The sequence below is a fragment of the Chiloscyllium punctatum genome, chromosome 3 (genome assembly GCF_047496795.1).
Source record: "Chiloscyllium punctatum isolate Juve2018m chromosome 3, sChiPun1.3, whole genome shotgun sequence".
In the NCBI taxonomy this organism is placed as follows: domain Eukaryota; kingdom Metazoa; phylum Chordata; class Chondrichthyes; order Orectolobiformes; family Hemiscylliidae; genus Chiloscyllium; species Chiloscyllium punctatum.
This window is the reverse complement of record NC_092741.1, coordinates 58485801-58500814: the sequence shown is the minus strand read 5'-3', so window position 1 is coordinate 58500814 and position 15014 is coordinate 58485801. Positions and strand designations below refer to the sequence as shown.

At 41.7% G+C, this 15014-nt stretch overlaps 1 protein-coding gene across 1 annotated transcript in view; it reads left to right on the top strand.

The window, feature by feature from the left end:
• Window positions 1–1225: 1225 nt before the first annotated feature.
• Window positions 1226–15014, top strand: part of ube2j1 (ubiquitin-conjugating enzyme E2, J1) — a 38388-nt gene continuing 24599 nt past the window's right edge. Inside the window, exon 1 of the mRNA XM_072553746.1 lies at window positions 1226–1491. Within this exon, the coding sequence (XP_072409847.1) occupies window positions 1461–1491 (31 nt within the window). The 5' untranslated portion in view covers window positions 1226–1460. The remainder of the gene's footprint in view (window positions 1492–15014) is intronic.

The window sequence follows — 15014 nt, the reverse complement described above, 5'->3', positions numbered from 1 at the left end:
TTTCCCTGGAGCGGCGGAGTCTGAGGGGTAAACTTTTTAGAGGTTTATAAAATCATAAGGGGCATGGATAGAACAAATAGGCAAAGTCTCTTCCCTGGGGTGGGGGGAGTCCAAAACTAGAGGGCATAGGTTTAGGGTGAGAGGGGAAAGATAGAAACATTCCTAAGGGGCAACCTTTTCATGCAGAGGGTGGCACATGTATGGAATGATCTGCCAGAGGAAGTGGTGGAGGCTAGTACAACTGCAACAATTAAAAGGCAGCTGGATGGGTAGATGAATAGGAGGGATTTGGAGGGATATGGGCCAGGTGCTGGCAGGTGGGACTAAATTGGGTTGGGACATCTGGTCAGCATGGACAAGTTGGACTAAAGGGACTGTTTCCGTGCTGTACATCTAAGTTCAAGATCAATGTGCAATCAGCAAACATGTGACCCTGTGTAATGAAGCTGAGGTGATACATCTCCAACAGGCACAACTTGTCCAGGGATGCACTAAGTTCGAGAATACTCCTCGCTATTACTTTTGAGTGTTGTCAGAGCTCATAGCCTTCCGCCGTTTCTCGCTATCACGTGGTCAATTGATTTGGTTGGAAACTGTGATGCGAGGGAACTCTAAAGGAGGCCGTGATATATGATTGACTCGGCACTTGTAAAGTAGATTCTGGATTAGTGGTGCTGGAGGAGCACAGCAGTTCAGGCAGCATCCAAGTAACTTCGAAATCGACGTTTCGGGCAAAAGCCCTTCATCAGGAATAACAAGTAGACCAATCGTGTAAGCAATCTTAGCGAGTCAACAATTAGCAAATAATATTGTCGCTTGTTTGGGTTGGAACATTCCAGAACATCCTTTACACAACATGGGATGGAGCGCATTTATATCCGAAACAGTATTTGACCGAGATATCCTTGTTCAATATTTTGGGTTTTTTTCTCTAAATAAAGTTGACGACTTTCGTCTGTCGAAAGAGGATGTTGGATCAATGGTAATACTACAAGCTTCACTGGTTATTACTGTCACTCTTCCTATTTACAAAGTTCGATGTGCTGTACTTTTGAGTGTGTATGTTGTTCACTAAATGCACTCCCATAAATTTGAATGGTACTGCGGATACGCTGTGATGATGGGAAGGAGGGAGTCACGGCTTTAATTGATTTGGTTCCGGTCCCGCCGGGAAACTCGAAGGCGGTACCTTTATTGCGCGTGCGCCGGAACCACACGGTTAACGCCACGTCACAAAAAGGTCAAAGCTCGCGCTGGAAGGTTTGGAGAGCAAACTGTTCAAAGCCGGCGCGCGCCCCCGGCCTGATTAACGCATTGTCCGCGAGCCCCCCGGGGTCCAGCCTGGGTGGTGGGTGTGTGTGACGGTGCTGCTGTGTCCGCGAGCCTCGGTGGTGGTGGTGGGGTCACAGCGTTTGTGACCGCGATCCCGTAAAGCCGCTGCGCCGCCGCAAACTGACAACATGGAGGGCCAGTACAACCTGAGGAATCCGGGTAAGTGAAACGAGTGTGGAAACCAGAGACCGGTTCATTCTTTCCACACATCCCACCCCCGTGAGGGAGGGAGGGAGTGTGCGCGCGCGGGCGGGCGCGTGCGTGTGTCTGAGATGCCGTCCTGCTCCAGCCCATTCCCCGCCCCCGCCGCCGCCTGTCATACCGTAGAGACGACACTGCTGCTCTCCTGTCGCAGGCCTCTCACTTTCTGCCCTGGTGTGTTGAAGGCCCGAGTTGTGCCTCACTCCTGAGATGCCTTCAGATTCCGGTTGCTGTTGCTCCTCGGTGCTTCGCTGGGCTGGCACCGAAGTTGTTTCGGGTGGCTTTAAACATCAATCCTCGATTCGCTTTTTGCTCTGTTATAATCTTCCATTAGGCAGGAGGTCAGATGGCACACCGCTCAACCTCTGCCAGCTCTCTTAGTCTTGATCTACCTAGAACGTATATAATTGGACTGCTGGTGTGGTATTCAGCCTCTGAGGGGGTTTTCTCTTAATCCCACACCCGCCCTGTTTAAATATTGGGGAAAACCAAAACTACCGCTTGGAACTATTTGTCATAAACTCCATTCTCCTCTAGAAATGTATCAGGTTAAAGTAGACGGTTCAGAACCTGTTAAACTGTTGTCTCTAATTCCATCCATCAGAAGGATCGTCTGTTTCGGACTACTAGATTTAGTTATTCAATTCCTTCTGTCACTTCTCTCATTCGTGCCTATTAACTCTGTCAACTAATTAGAGTTATAGAGATGTACAGCATGGAGATAGACCCTTCAGTCCAATTTGTTCATGCTGACCAGATATCCCAACCTAATCTAGTCCCATTTGCAAGCACTTGGTTCATATCACTCCAATCCCTTCCTATTCATAAACTTGTACAATGGCATTTGGATCATTGCCTTTTAAAAGGCAAAGTAATTGTACCAGTCTCTACCACTTCCGCTGTCAGCTCATTTCCATATTTGCACCACCCTTTGTGTGAAAACGTTGCCCCATAGGTCTCTTTTATATCTTTCCCTCCTCAACCTAAACCTATGCCCTCTAGTTCTGGACGACTCCTCTCTTCCCCCCCCCGAAAAGAATTTGTCTAATTATCCATTCCATGCCTCTCATAATTTTGTAAACATGGCCTTCCCAACTCCTATACTCAAGAGCTCTGACCAGTAAAGGAAAGCATACCAAAAGCTGCCTTCACTATCTTATTTATCTGTGACTCTACTTTCAAGGAGCTATGAACCTGCACTCCAAGGTCTCTTTGTTCAGCAACACTCCCTAGGACCTTACCATTAAGTGTGTAAGTCTTGCTAAGATTTGCTTTCCCAAAATGCAGGACCTCACATTTATCTGAATTAAACTCCATCTGATCAAGATCTTGTTGTGGTCTGAGGTAGCCTTCTTTGCTGTCCACTACACCTCCAATTTTGGTGTCATCAGCAAACTTATTAACTATACCTCTTATGCTCATATCCAAATCATTTATATAAATGATAAAAAGTAGAGGACCCAGCACCAATCCTTGTGGCACTCCACTGGTCACAGGCCTCCAGTCTGAAAAACAACCCTCCACCACCCTCTGTCTTCTACCTTTGAGCCAGTTCTGTATCCAAATGGCTAGTTCTCACTGTCTTCTGTGAGAACTAACCTTGATAACCAGTCTCCCATGGGGAACCTTGTCGAATGCCTTACTGAAGTCCATATAGATCACATCTACTGCTCTGCCCTCATCAATCCTCTTTGTTACTTCAGAAAACTCAACCAAGTTTGTGAGACATAATTTCCCATGCACCAAGCCATGTTGATTATCCCTGATCAGTCTATGCCTTTCCAAATACATGTTCATTCTGACCCTCAGGATTCCCTCCAACAACTTGCCCACCACCGAGGTCCGTCTCACCGGTCTATAGTTCCCTGGCGTGTCCTTACCACCTTTCTTAAACAGTGGCACCATGTCAGTCAACTGCTGGTCTTCTGGCACCTCACCTGTGACTATCAATGATACAAATATCTCTGCAAGAGGCCCAGCAACACTTCCCTAGCTTCCCACAGAATTCGAGGATACACCTGATCACGTTCTGAGGATTTATCCACTTTTCTGCATTTGAAGACATCCAGCACTTCCTCCTCTGTAATATGGACATTTTTCAAGATGTCACCATCTATTTCCCCACTTTCTATAACTTGCATGTCCACAGTAAAACACTGGTGCAAAATACTCGTTTAGTATCACCCCCACCTCCTGCGGCTCCACACAAAGGCTACCTTGCTAATCTTTGAGGGTTCTATGCACTTTTCAGTTACTCTTTTATCCTTAATATATTTGTAAAAATCCTCTCCTTAACTCTATTTGCCAAAGCTATCTCATGTCCACTTTTTGTCCTCCTGATTTCCCTCTTAAGTATACTCCTACTGTCTTCACACTCTTGTAAGGATTCACTCTATTTCTCCTGTCGTAACCTGACGCACGCTTCCTCCTTTTTCTAAACCAAACCCTCAGTTTCTCTAGTCATCTGGCATTTCCTATACCTACCAGCTTTTCCTTTCACTCTAACAAGAATATACTGTCTCTGGACTCCTGTTATCTAATTTCTGAAGGCGTCCCATTTTCCAGCCGTCCCTTTACCTGCAAACATCTACGTCCAATCAGCTTTTGATAGTTGTTGCCTAATACGGTCAAAATTAGCCTTCCTCCAATTTAGAACTTCAACTGTTAGATCTGGTTTATCCTTTTCCATCATTTATTTTAAATCTAATAGAATTATGGTTGCTGGTCCCAAAGTGCTCCCCCAACTGACACCTCCGTCACCTGCCCTGTCTTACTTCCCAAGAGTAGGTCAAGCTTTGCACCTTCTCTAGTAGGTATATTCACATACTGAATGAGAAAATTTTCTTGTACACACTTAACAAATTCCTCTCCATCTAAACCCTTACATTGGGATTGCCAGTGTTATGTTTGGAAAGTTAAAATCCTTACCATAATCACCCTATTATTCTTGCAGGTAACTGAGATCTCCTTACAAATTTGTTTCTCAATTTCCCTCTGACTATTAGGGGGTCTATAATACAATCCCAATAAGATAGGCCTCTTGCACTGAAATAAATGCTGTTTAATTAATCAGTCCTCCTGTCTTGATCTCTGCTTTGTTCCTGCCTGCCCTGACTGTTTGACTCGCTTCTTTTCTCAACTGTACCAGCCTTAGATTGATCTTTCCTCAGTATCTCCCTGGTTCCACCCCGCCCCCTTACTATTTTAAATCCTCCCGAGCAGCTCTAGCAAATCTCCCTGTCAGTATATTCATCCCCTTCCAATTCAGGTCCAATCTATTCTTATTGTACAGGTCACTTCTACCCCAAAAGAGATTCCATTGATCCAAAAATGTGAATCCTTCTCCCATATACCAGCCCCTCAGCCACGCATTCATCTGCTCTATCCTCCTTTTCCTACCCCCTCTAGTGTGTAGCACTCGGAGTAATTCAGATATTAACACCCTCACGGACCTCCTTTTTTAAATTCCTGCCGAATTTCTATATTGTCCCTTCAGAGTCCATAAGACCATAAGACATAGGAGTGGAAGTAAGGCCATTCGGCCCATCGAGTCCACTCTGCCATTCAATCATGACTGATGCGCATTTCAGCTCCACTTGCCAGCGTTCTCCCCGTAGCCCTTAATTCCTCTAGACAACAAGAACCTATCAATCTCGGCCTTGAAGACATTTAGCGTCCCGGCTTCCACTGCACTCCGTGGCAATGAATTCCACAGGCCCACCACTCTCTGGCTGAAGAAATGTCTCCGCATTTCCGTTCTGAAATGACCCCCTCTAATTCTAAGGCTGTGTCCACGGGTCCTAGTCTCCTCGCCTAACAGAAACAATTTTCTAGCATCCACCTTTTCAAAGCCATGTATTATTTTGTACGTCTCTATTAGATCTCCCCTTAATCTTCTAAACTCCAACGAATACAATCCCAGTATCCTCAGCCGTTCCTCATATGCTAGACCTGTCATTCCAGGGATCATCCGTGTGAATCTCCGCTGGACACGTTCCAGTGCCAGTATGTCCTTCCTGAGGTGTGGGGACCAAAACTGGACACACTACTCCAAATGGGGCCTAACCAGAGCTTTATAAAGTCTTAGTAGTACATCTCTGCTTTTATATTCCAACCCTCTTGAGATAAGAGACAACATTGCATTCGCTTTCTTAATCACAGACTCAACCTGCATGTTTACCTTTAGAGAATCCTCGACTAGCACTCCCAGATCCCTTTGTGCTTTGGCTTTATTAAGTTTCTCACCATTTAGAAAATAGTCCATGCTTTTATTCTTTTTGCCAAAGTGCAAGACCTCGCACTTGCTCACGTTAAATTCCATCAGCCATTTCCTGGACCACTCTCCCAACCTGTCTAGATCCTTCTGTAGCCTCCCCACTTCCTCAGTACTACCTGCCTGTCCACCTAACTTTGTATCATCGGCAAACTTCGCTAGAATGCCCCCGGTTCCCTCATCCAAATCATTAATATATAATGCGAACAGCTGTGGCCCCAGCACCGAACCCTGCGGGACACCGCTCGTCACCGGCTGCCATTCTGAAAAAGAACCTTTTATCCCAACTCTCTGCCTTCTGTTAGATAGCCAATCCTCAATCCATCCCAGCAGCTCACCTCGAACACCATGGGCCCTCACCTTGCTCAGCAGCCTCCTGTGTGGCACCTTATCAAAGGCCTTTTGAAAGTCCAGATAGACCACATCCACTGGGTTTCCCTGGTCTAACCTACTTGTTACCTCTTCAAAAAATTCCAACAGGTTTGTCAGGCATGACCTCCCTTTACTAAATCCATGTTGACTTGTTCTAATCAGACTCTGCTCTTCCAAGAATTTAGAAACCTCAGCCTTAATGATGGATTCTAGAATTTTACCAACAACCGAGGTTAAGCTGATTGGCCTATAATTTTCCATCTTTTGCCTTGATCCTTTCTTGAACAAGGGGGTTACAACAGCCATCTTCCAATCATCCGGGACCTTTCCTGACTCCAGTGACTCTTGAAAGATCTCAACCAATGCCTCTGCTATTTCCTCAGCAACCTCTCTCAGAACTCTAGGGTGTATCCCATCGGGGCCAGGAGATTTATCAATTTTAAGACTTTTTAACTTTTCTAGCACTATCTCTTTCGTAATGGCAACCATACTCAACTCAGCCCCGTGACACCCTTTAATTTTTGGGATATTACTCATGTCTTCCACTGTGAAAACTGACGCAAAGTACTTGTTAAGTTCTCCTGCTATTTCCTTATCTCCCATCACTAGGCTCCCTGCATCAGTTTGAAGTGGCCCAATGTCTACTTTTGCCTGTCGTTTGTTTCTTATGTACTGAAAGAAACTTTTACTATTATTTCTAATATTACTGGCGAGCCTACCTTCATATTTGATCCTCTCATTTCTTATTACACTCTTTGTTATCCTCTGGCTTTTGTATCCTTCCCAATCTTCTGATTTCCCACTATTCTTAGCCACTTTATAGGATCTCTCTTTTTCTTTAATACATTTCCTGACTTCCTTTGTCAACCAAGGTTGTCTAATCCCTCCCCGGTTAATCTTTCTTTTCTTGGGAATGAACCTCTGTACAGTGTCCTCAATTATACCTACAAACTCCTGCCATTTTTGCTCTAGTGTCTTCCTGGTTAGCCTCTGCTTCCAGTCTATTTTAGTCAGTTCCTCTCTCATGCCCTCATAATTACCTTTATTCAACTGTAACACCATTACATCAGATTTTGCCTTCTCCCTTTCAAACTCCAGACTGAACTCTACCATATTATGGTTGCTACTTCCTAAGGGTTCCCTTACTTTAAGATCTTTTATAGAGTCTGGTTCATTGCAAAGCACTAGGTCCAGAATAGCCTGCTCTCTTGTGGGCTCCATGACCAGCTGTTCCAAAAAGCCATCCTGTAAGCATTCCATGAATTCCCTTTCTTTAGATCCACTAGCAACATTATTTACCCAGTCCACCTGCATATTGAAGTCACCCATGATCAATGTAACCTTGCCTTTCTGACATGCCTTCTCTATTTCCCGGTACATATTGCGTCCCTGGTCCTGACCACTGTTAGGAGGTCTGTACACAACTCCAATTATGGTTTCATCCTTTTCCCTTTCTATGTCATTGGTGCCAATGACCTCTTGCTGGTACCCCTCCCCTTTGAGAACATTGTGCACCTTTGAGATATCCTTGATGCTGGCACCAGCGAGGCAACACACATTCTAATTTTTTCCCTGTTGGCTGCAGAAACTTCTATCTGTGCCTCTGACTAGAGAGTTCCCTAATACAATCGATCGTTTGGAACCCGACATCTCCCTCATTACATTGGAGCCTGCGTTGATATCAGAAACTTGGCTGTTTTTGCTACATTCCCCAGAAAGTCCATCACCCCAGCATTTTCCAAAACAGCATAATTGTTTGAAATTGGGATAGCCACAGAAAATTTCTGTACTACCTGTCTACCCCTCTTACCTTTCTTGGAGTTAACCCATCTACTTGACTGTATGTGCAACTTTCCTCCCTCCCTATAAACTGACATCCATCACACCGCCTAGCTCTTGTAAACCTCTCATTGCCTTTAACAATATTTATTGCAGATATAATCCTCACTAGCCCAGAAACTCTCTTGAAACTCCCACATTTGACAAGAGCGTATCACTCTATTAAAGGCCACTTTGCTCCTTCCAATTTATAGACCCAGAAAATTGCTTATTGGTTATTGCTCTTATTGCTCGACTAAACACTGCTCCAGACTGATTTAATACTTATGCATTATATTTTTAAAATTTCATGAAGAGACAGATCCCAATAAAAACATAATCAGGAAAGAACCCACGCTACTCACTGTCATATTGTAGCAATGCTATACTTAAAAGTATTCACTTACTGTTTCTGTGCTGTGACCTCCCAAGCAGGTTCCTCCAAGATCAGTTGTGAATTTTGTTGTTTAAATTTTCCTAGATACACTCTCTGATATCCAGCGATACATAAATTAAAGCAGCAAAGGCAATAACCGTGCAGATTCACTGTTGTCAGTTAACAGTGTAGGTTTCTGCTCTCGCTCTCACTCTTACAGACCATGTGCTTGCTGCCTTTGTCTGTCTTTCTCCCTTTTTAAAAGTACGGTTGTTTTGACTTTGTTTTGGAACTTTTGGAGAAAAAAATGCGACAGCATATAAAACTGTAATTGCTGCTCCTGGAATTCGAGGAAATAACCTCCAACACCTAAAATACCTCAAAAAAGGAGCAGCTGTTACAGCTACAAATTTTTCCCTGTCCTCTATCTTGGATTACCCAGAATCCTTTTTGTTTGGAGTGAGTGCTATTTCTTGGTACCTTTTCGAGCATATCTCTGAACAGTCACTACTTATTAATTCTGGATCCTAGCCTTTTGGTATATGTTTTGATGGCTGCTGGAGGATCGGTGTAAAAATACTGACCTGCTGAACTTGTTTTTCACCACCTGTGGGTTGAATTTGGGATTATGAAATTATTGGGAAAAGGATTGATCAAAAAGGATGGTTGGTCAAGTCAGGCATCCACTGGGAGTGTTCGTATGGAGGGGTGGTGTGGTGATTGGTGGAAGTGGTGGTTGTCAACTTCAGCCTTAAGTTAGAGTAGGTTTTAATTCTTCCAACCTTTCCTGGTTAGCTATTCAGGTAAGTGAATTAGAGACCTCTCAATATTTTTTTGAAGGGTTCTAGATGCTGGCTATTTGTCCACCAGATGTTTCAAGTCTTGACTATCTGAGGCCCATGTCTTCTGGTCTGAACCAATTGCTGCTATTACTAGACACATCTAAGTTGAATCTGTTGCCAATTAGTTCTCTTTTTTTTGTATACAGATCCTTTAATTTTGTTCAAAAAGTGAATTTCACAATTAGGTTATAAACAGTGCCATTATAAACTTTAAAATATCTTATTTCCTTTATAAGCAAAATAGCCTATGTAGAAATGAATGCAAACTTTATATATTCTTGTGATTGCTGATGAGAATTTCTGACAGTTCAATAAAATGGGCACTTTATGGAACTGTGTACTTTGGGACTAATACTTTCAAAATAGAGTTGTGGATTCAGGAGTCTATCTAAATTATCTAGCAATTATTGTGATTTTTTTAAAAATTCGTACCTTGCTTAGTACTGTTTGTCATAACTTAAATAGTGCATAAGAAATCAGAACTGAATAAAATTTACAATAAATTTGCCTGTTTAGGATAAGTTTAGCAAAAAGGAAGTGTGCTACGTGTGGTTCTTAAAATATATCCGAGAGAGAAAAACTGCAAATAGCTGGAGGATACTTATGCATGAAACCCAGAAAGCTAGCATGCAAATACAGTGGGTAAAAAGGGAGGTTAATGCAATGTTGGCCTCTTTCAAGGTGCTTGGAATGGAAGAATAGGGAAGTCTTGCTGCAACTGTACCAGGTGCTGGTGGGACCACATCTGGAGCATTGTGAGCATTTTGGTCCCCTTGTTAAAAGATATTATTTCATTGGAAGCAATGCAATAGGATGATCCCTAGTATAGAGGGTTTGCTTTGAGCAAAGGTTTAAAAAGGTTGGGACTCTACTCTCTAGATTTTAAAAGAAATCACCACTCATTGCAACATATAGAATTCTTGAGAGGCTTGCACGGTAAATGCTGAGAAGATATTTCCCCTCATGGGAGAATCTAGAACCAGAAGGCATTGTCTCAGAATTCAGGGGCACCAATTTAAGATTGAAGTGAAGAAGAATTTCTGAGAATTGAGTCTTTGGAGCTCCTTGCCACAGTAGTGGGGGCAGAGTCCTTGTGTATATGTAAGGCTAGGATGGATTCTTGATCAGTAGGGAAATCAAATGTTATGGGAAAAGGGCCAATTGAGTGTTGAACCATGATCTCATTAATTGGTGAAGTAGGCCTGATAGGGTTAATAGCCTATTCCTGTTTCTATTTCTTAAGGTATTATAGATATGTATTGTGTCAAACTTTTTTTTTGCAGTTGACTTGGCTTTTGGGTTTCAGAAAAGAACAATGGATTACAATCTAAACAGGCAGTGTGTGAATTAAGCCTGCAGGAAATGGCTGGTTGTATTTTCCATGGAACTCTATTAAGGACGTGTGAGAGCACTTGAGTCAGTTGTCTGCAAAGTCTATTAACAAGTGAATTTTTTTTTTAACTACTTATTCTTCAATAAACTTTTTTTAAAGTTTTTTAATGTACAAATATACAAAAATGATTTACAACATGATTTATAAATAATTAATACTGTTTTTATAGTGTCCGATTACTTTGGGTGACATCTCAGCCAACCCCAACATTGTTCTTTCTAAAAACAAAACTCAAGACCTCGGGTTCTTGATCTCCAAGAAGTGAGTGTTAAGATTCTTCATTTTTAGTACATGCTACCCATTGCCCAGAGATAAAACAGGAGCAATAAAAAGGGAATCCCCATATTGTCATCACTAGATTTCATTAACTTGATATGGCTGACTTAATGCACGTAGACTAGTGAACTCAGCATATCGTTTAGCTCTCTTTTTATGTTTTTGGATATTTCAATTTAGCGTTTCTATTTTTGGTGCTGTTTGTATGGCTTAATTTAAATGACAAAATTGAATGTTTACTGTTTTTAAAGAAAACTTTAATTATTAGGACATTTTAAAGTTGGTTAGAGATCTTTACACGCAATACTTTTTTTACCCATTCTGTCAAACTTGGACTGAAGTGCACCAGATGAAATTTTAATGCATTACCAGTAGGGATGTACTTTTTGATTGAATCTAATGCAAAGGGGAAACTGGCTAAACAGAACCATGACCATTCTTTGGAGCTGTAATATGTGTCATTCAAGATTAATTTATGTTTTTCTGTTAAGTCAGCAAGTTTATTCCTAGGTTAGTTGTGTTCCATTGCAAGTGTTTTATACATTTTTATTGTTCATGAATTGTGGACTTGCTGGCTAGACCCACATTTTTATGCTCACTCCTGATGTCCTTGCACAGATGGTGAACTGTTGCAGTCCATGTACTTTAACCTCAGTGCTGACAACAAAGAAGTTCCACGATTGAGTCAACAACAATGAAGTAATGGTAAAATAGTTCCAAATCAGGTTGAGGTTCATAGAGGAGCTTGTAAGTGATGATTCCATGAATGCTGCCCCCATCTTTCTGAGTGGTAAAGGTGCTGGGTGAAGTATTCTTGCAGTGCATGTTGTTGGTGGTACATGTTGCTGCCACTGTATGAATGGTTTGGGCAGTTTTTGACATATCTCTCGGGCCAGTGAGACTTTAACCTGGGCCATCTGATACAAAGGTAGGGGCGTGATTACTGCGCCACAAGACTCTTGAGGGAATTACTGTTTAAGCTAGTGGATGTGGCTCCATTGAAGTAGATTACTTTGACCTGAATGGTGTCAAGCTGCTTGTCTTGTTAGAGCTGTATCCATGCAGGCAAGTGATGCATATTCCATTACACTCCTCACTTGTGCTTTGGACAGGCTTTGGGGAGATGTGGTGTGAATTAATTCACACAGAATTCCTGACCTTAGCCTGCTCTTGTAACCTTTTTAGTATTTTTGTGGGAGTGCAATTCAGTCACTAATCAATGTAAATCCACAGGATGTTGCTGATATAACACCCGTATTCAAAAAGGGAGGGAAGCTAACATGGGAAAGTACTACAAACCAGTTTAACATCTGCTATTGGGAAAGTGTTAGAATCTATTATCAAGGAAGCAGAATCAAGATATTTGGAAAGTCAAAACGCGATCCATTAGAATTGGTTTTATGAAGAACAAATGTTTGACTAATTTGCTAGAGTTGTTCGAAGATGTAACAAGCAAAGTGGATCATGGGGATGCTGCAGATGTAATTTATCTGTACATCCGGAAGGCATATGACAAGGTGCTGCACAAAAAGTTAAATCACGAGTTTGGATCATATGGGAGAGATGACTAGCTGATTGATGGACAGAAGGCAGAGTTGGGATAAATGTTTTTTTTTCTGGATGGCAAATTGTAACTAGTGGGGTGCCAAAGGATTCTGTCCTTGAACCCCCAGCTATTTACAATCTACATTAATGGCTTGTACACAGGGATGGAAGGGTCTATTGTCACATTTTCAGATGACGCAAAAACTGGTAAATTGCAATGAAGAAATAAGAACTTCACGAATGGATATAGATAGGTTAGGAGAGTGGGCCAAAATGTGGCTGCTGGAGTTTAACATAGATAAGTGCAAGGTCATGCACTTGGCTCCAAAAAACAAGGTGACCTTTGGGCTGCTCCAATCTAGGTGTACTCATTCATAAGTCACAGAAAACATGCCTTCACCTGTTGACTGGGAAAAGCAATTGATGGGTGTGCTACTCTGGAGCATTATCAGCCCATACTGTGCAAATTGTTAATACACTACTGTATTTCCTGTTTGCATATCTCAGATCTTTACCAAAATAATTTTTGGAAGAATTGTTCAGAAGAATCAGTAAAAAAATTAAGTTAATTTGCAAGTAGTACCTGTACATGGTTAATTTTGTACAGTCCTTAAAATGTGCAATATAAGTCAAATCCTGCAGCAGACTGAAATTGAATTTATTAAAAGAACTGTTAAGATTATGTCACACTGAAACTTTTTAAAAAACTACAGGCAGTTCCCCGGGTTGCAAGCAGCTCTGTTCTTGTGAGCATTTGCAAGTCGTTTGTATGCAAGTCAGCGCACAGCACATAGGAAATAACTGTTCATAATTACAAGGAAACATTTGCATATCATTTTTCAAATTAATGTTAATACACTCCTGTATGGGCTGCATTCATTAGTTGGGCGTTTTTAAATTGTGGAGTAGCTGTGCACAAATTTTGCAGTGGTGGTGATTACTTTGTGTTTGCTATTATTCCACTGGAATTCGCAGGAAGTACAGAAGCAGTGAAGTGTAGAAATTGCTGCTATGAATCAGTTTCTCTTAAGTTGAGACCCTTTACTCTTGAAATGTTGTCTTTGTGCATTTCCACATTTTTTGAATTCTGCACTTTTAAAGTTTATTCTAGCTTTTGCTTAAATCCAATCATGATTGATCTTATTTGATCTCTTGAATTAAAAGCGAAGGCTAATCTGTGATTTTTAAACTTTGGATTTTCTGTGTATGAATACTTGTGCAAATGGCCCAGCAGTTCTAATAGGCAGATAGCTATTATGCCCCCAGCATGAATGACTATGCACGTCCGTACCATGCATATGTGCTGATGCATTCAAGTAATTAAAATAGGAAAAGTTGAAGGGAATAAATCTATAACTGTTTAACTGACAGGTTTACCCTCCCCTCTTTTCTCCACCCACCTCCCATTTGATCTGACCCTTACCTACCCACCTGATTCATCTCATCTACTTTCCCATCTGTCATCTTGCCTCCTTAACTATTTACCATGAATCATGCAATACTACCCAAAGTTAAATAATAAAACTAAGTAAAGGGAATAAAATATTCATTGTGTGCTGTTAGTCAATTACAGCATTATCTGCTTCCATGGAATGGTTTGGGGGATGTGCGAGGAAGCAATGTAATATATGAAAAATGCAACACTAGCTTCATTCAGTTTAGCTTGCAGTGTAAAATCTAGTGCTGTCTCAGAAACTTGTATCTTTTGCTAATATCAAGCTTTAAGTTGACCCCATATAAGTGCCAAGCTTTTTGGCTCCTTTTTATCAAATAAAAATTGTTACTTAGCTTGCAAATACATAGCCCTCGATCTTTTACATTCTGCATTGTAAATGCATTAGGTGATATTGGTTTGTCATTCACTGCAGCATTTTCTGGAATAATGTTAGACACATCTCTATGACTATAAGTGGGTTAAAGATACTAGCTTAGCTTTCAACTTCCAACAGTCATAAGAGGTCTACGTGACTAAGGATGCCCTTCAACCCATCGAGTCAGCACCAGTAAAAAGCAACTACTTTGCTATTCCAATTCCAAACCCATTTTCTAGCACTTGACATGTCTAAATATGAAAATATTATGAAAGTTTCTGCTTCTAACGTCCTTGCAGACAGCGAGTTCCAAATTTTAGCTGCGCTCCAGGTGAAAATAATTCTCCTCACATATCCTCTAAACCCTCTGCCCCTCATCTGAAATCTATGGCCCTGGCCATAGATTTCTCTGAGGGGGCAAAAAGTCCTTCCCATCTACCTTCTCTAAGCCCCTCATAATTTTATACATCTCAGTCATGTCCCTCTGCTCCAAGGAAACAACCCCAGTATATCCAATCTCACTTCATACTTAAAATGCTCCAGCCCAGATAATGTTCTGGTAAATTTCCTTGACGATCCTTCTATACAATGGATTCCAGAATTGCGCCCAACCAAGATCTTGTACAGTTCCAGCATAACCATCTGCTTTTAAACTCAGCTAATAAAGGCAAGGGTCCTATACGCCACCTTTAATTCTTTTATCGGGATGTCCTGCTACCTTCTGGGATAGGTGAACACATTAACAGAGGTCTCTCTGATCCTCTGTTTCCCAGAG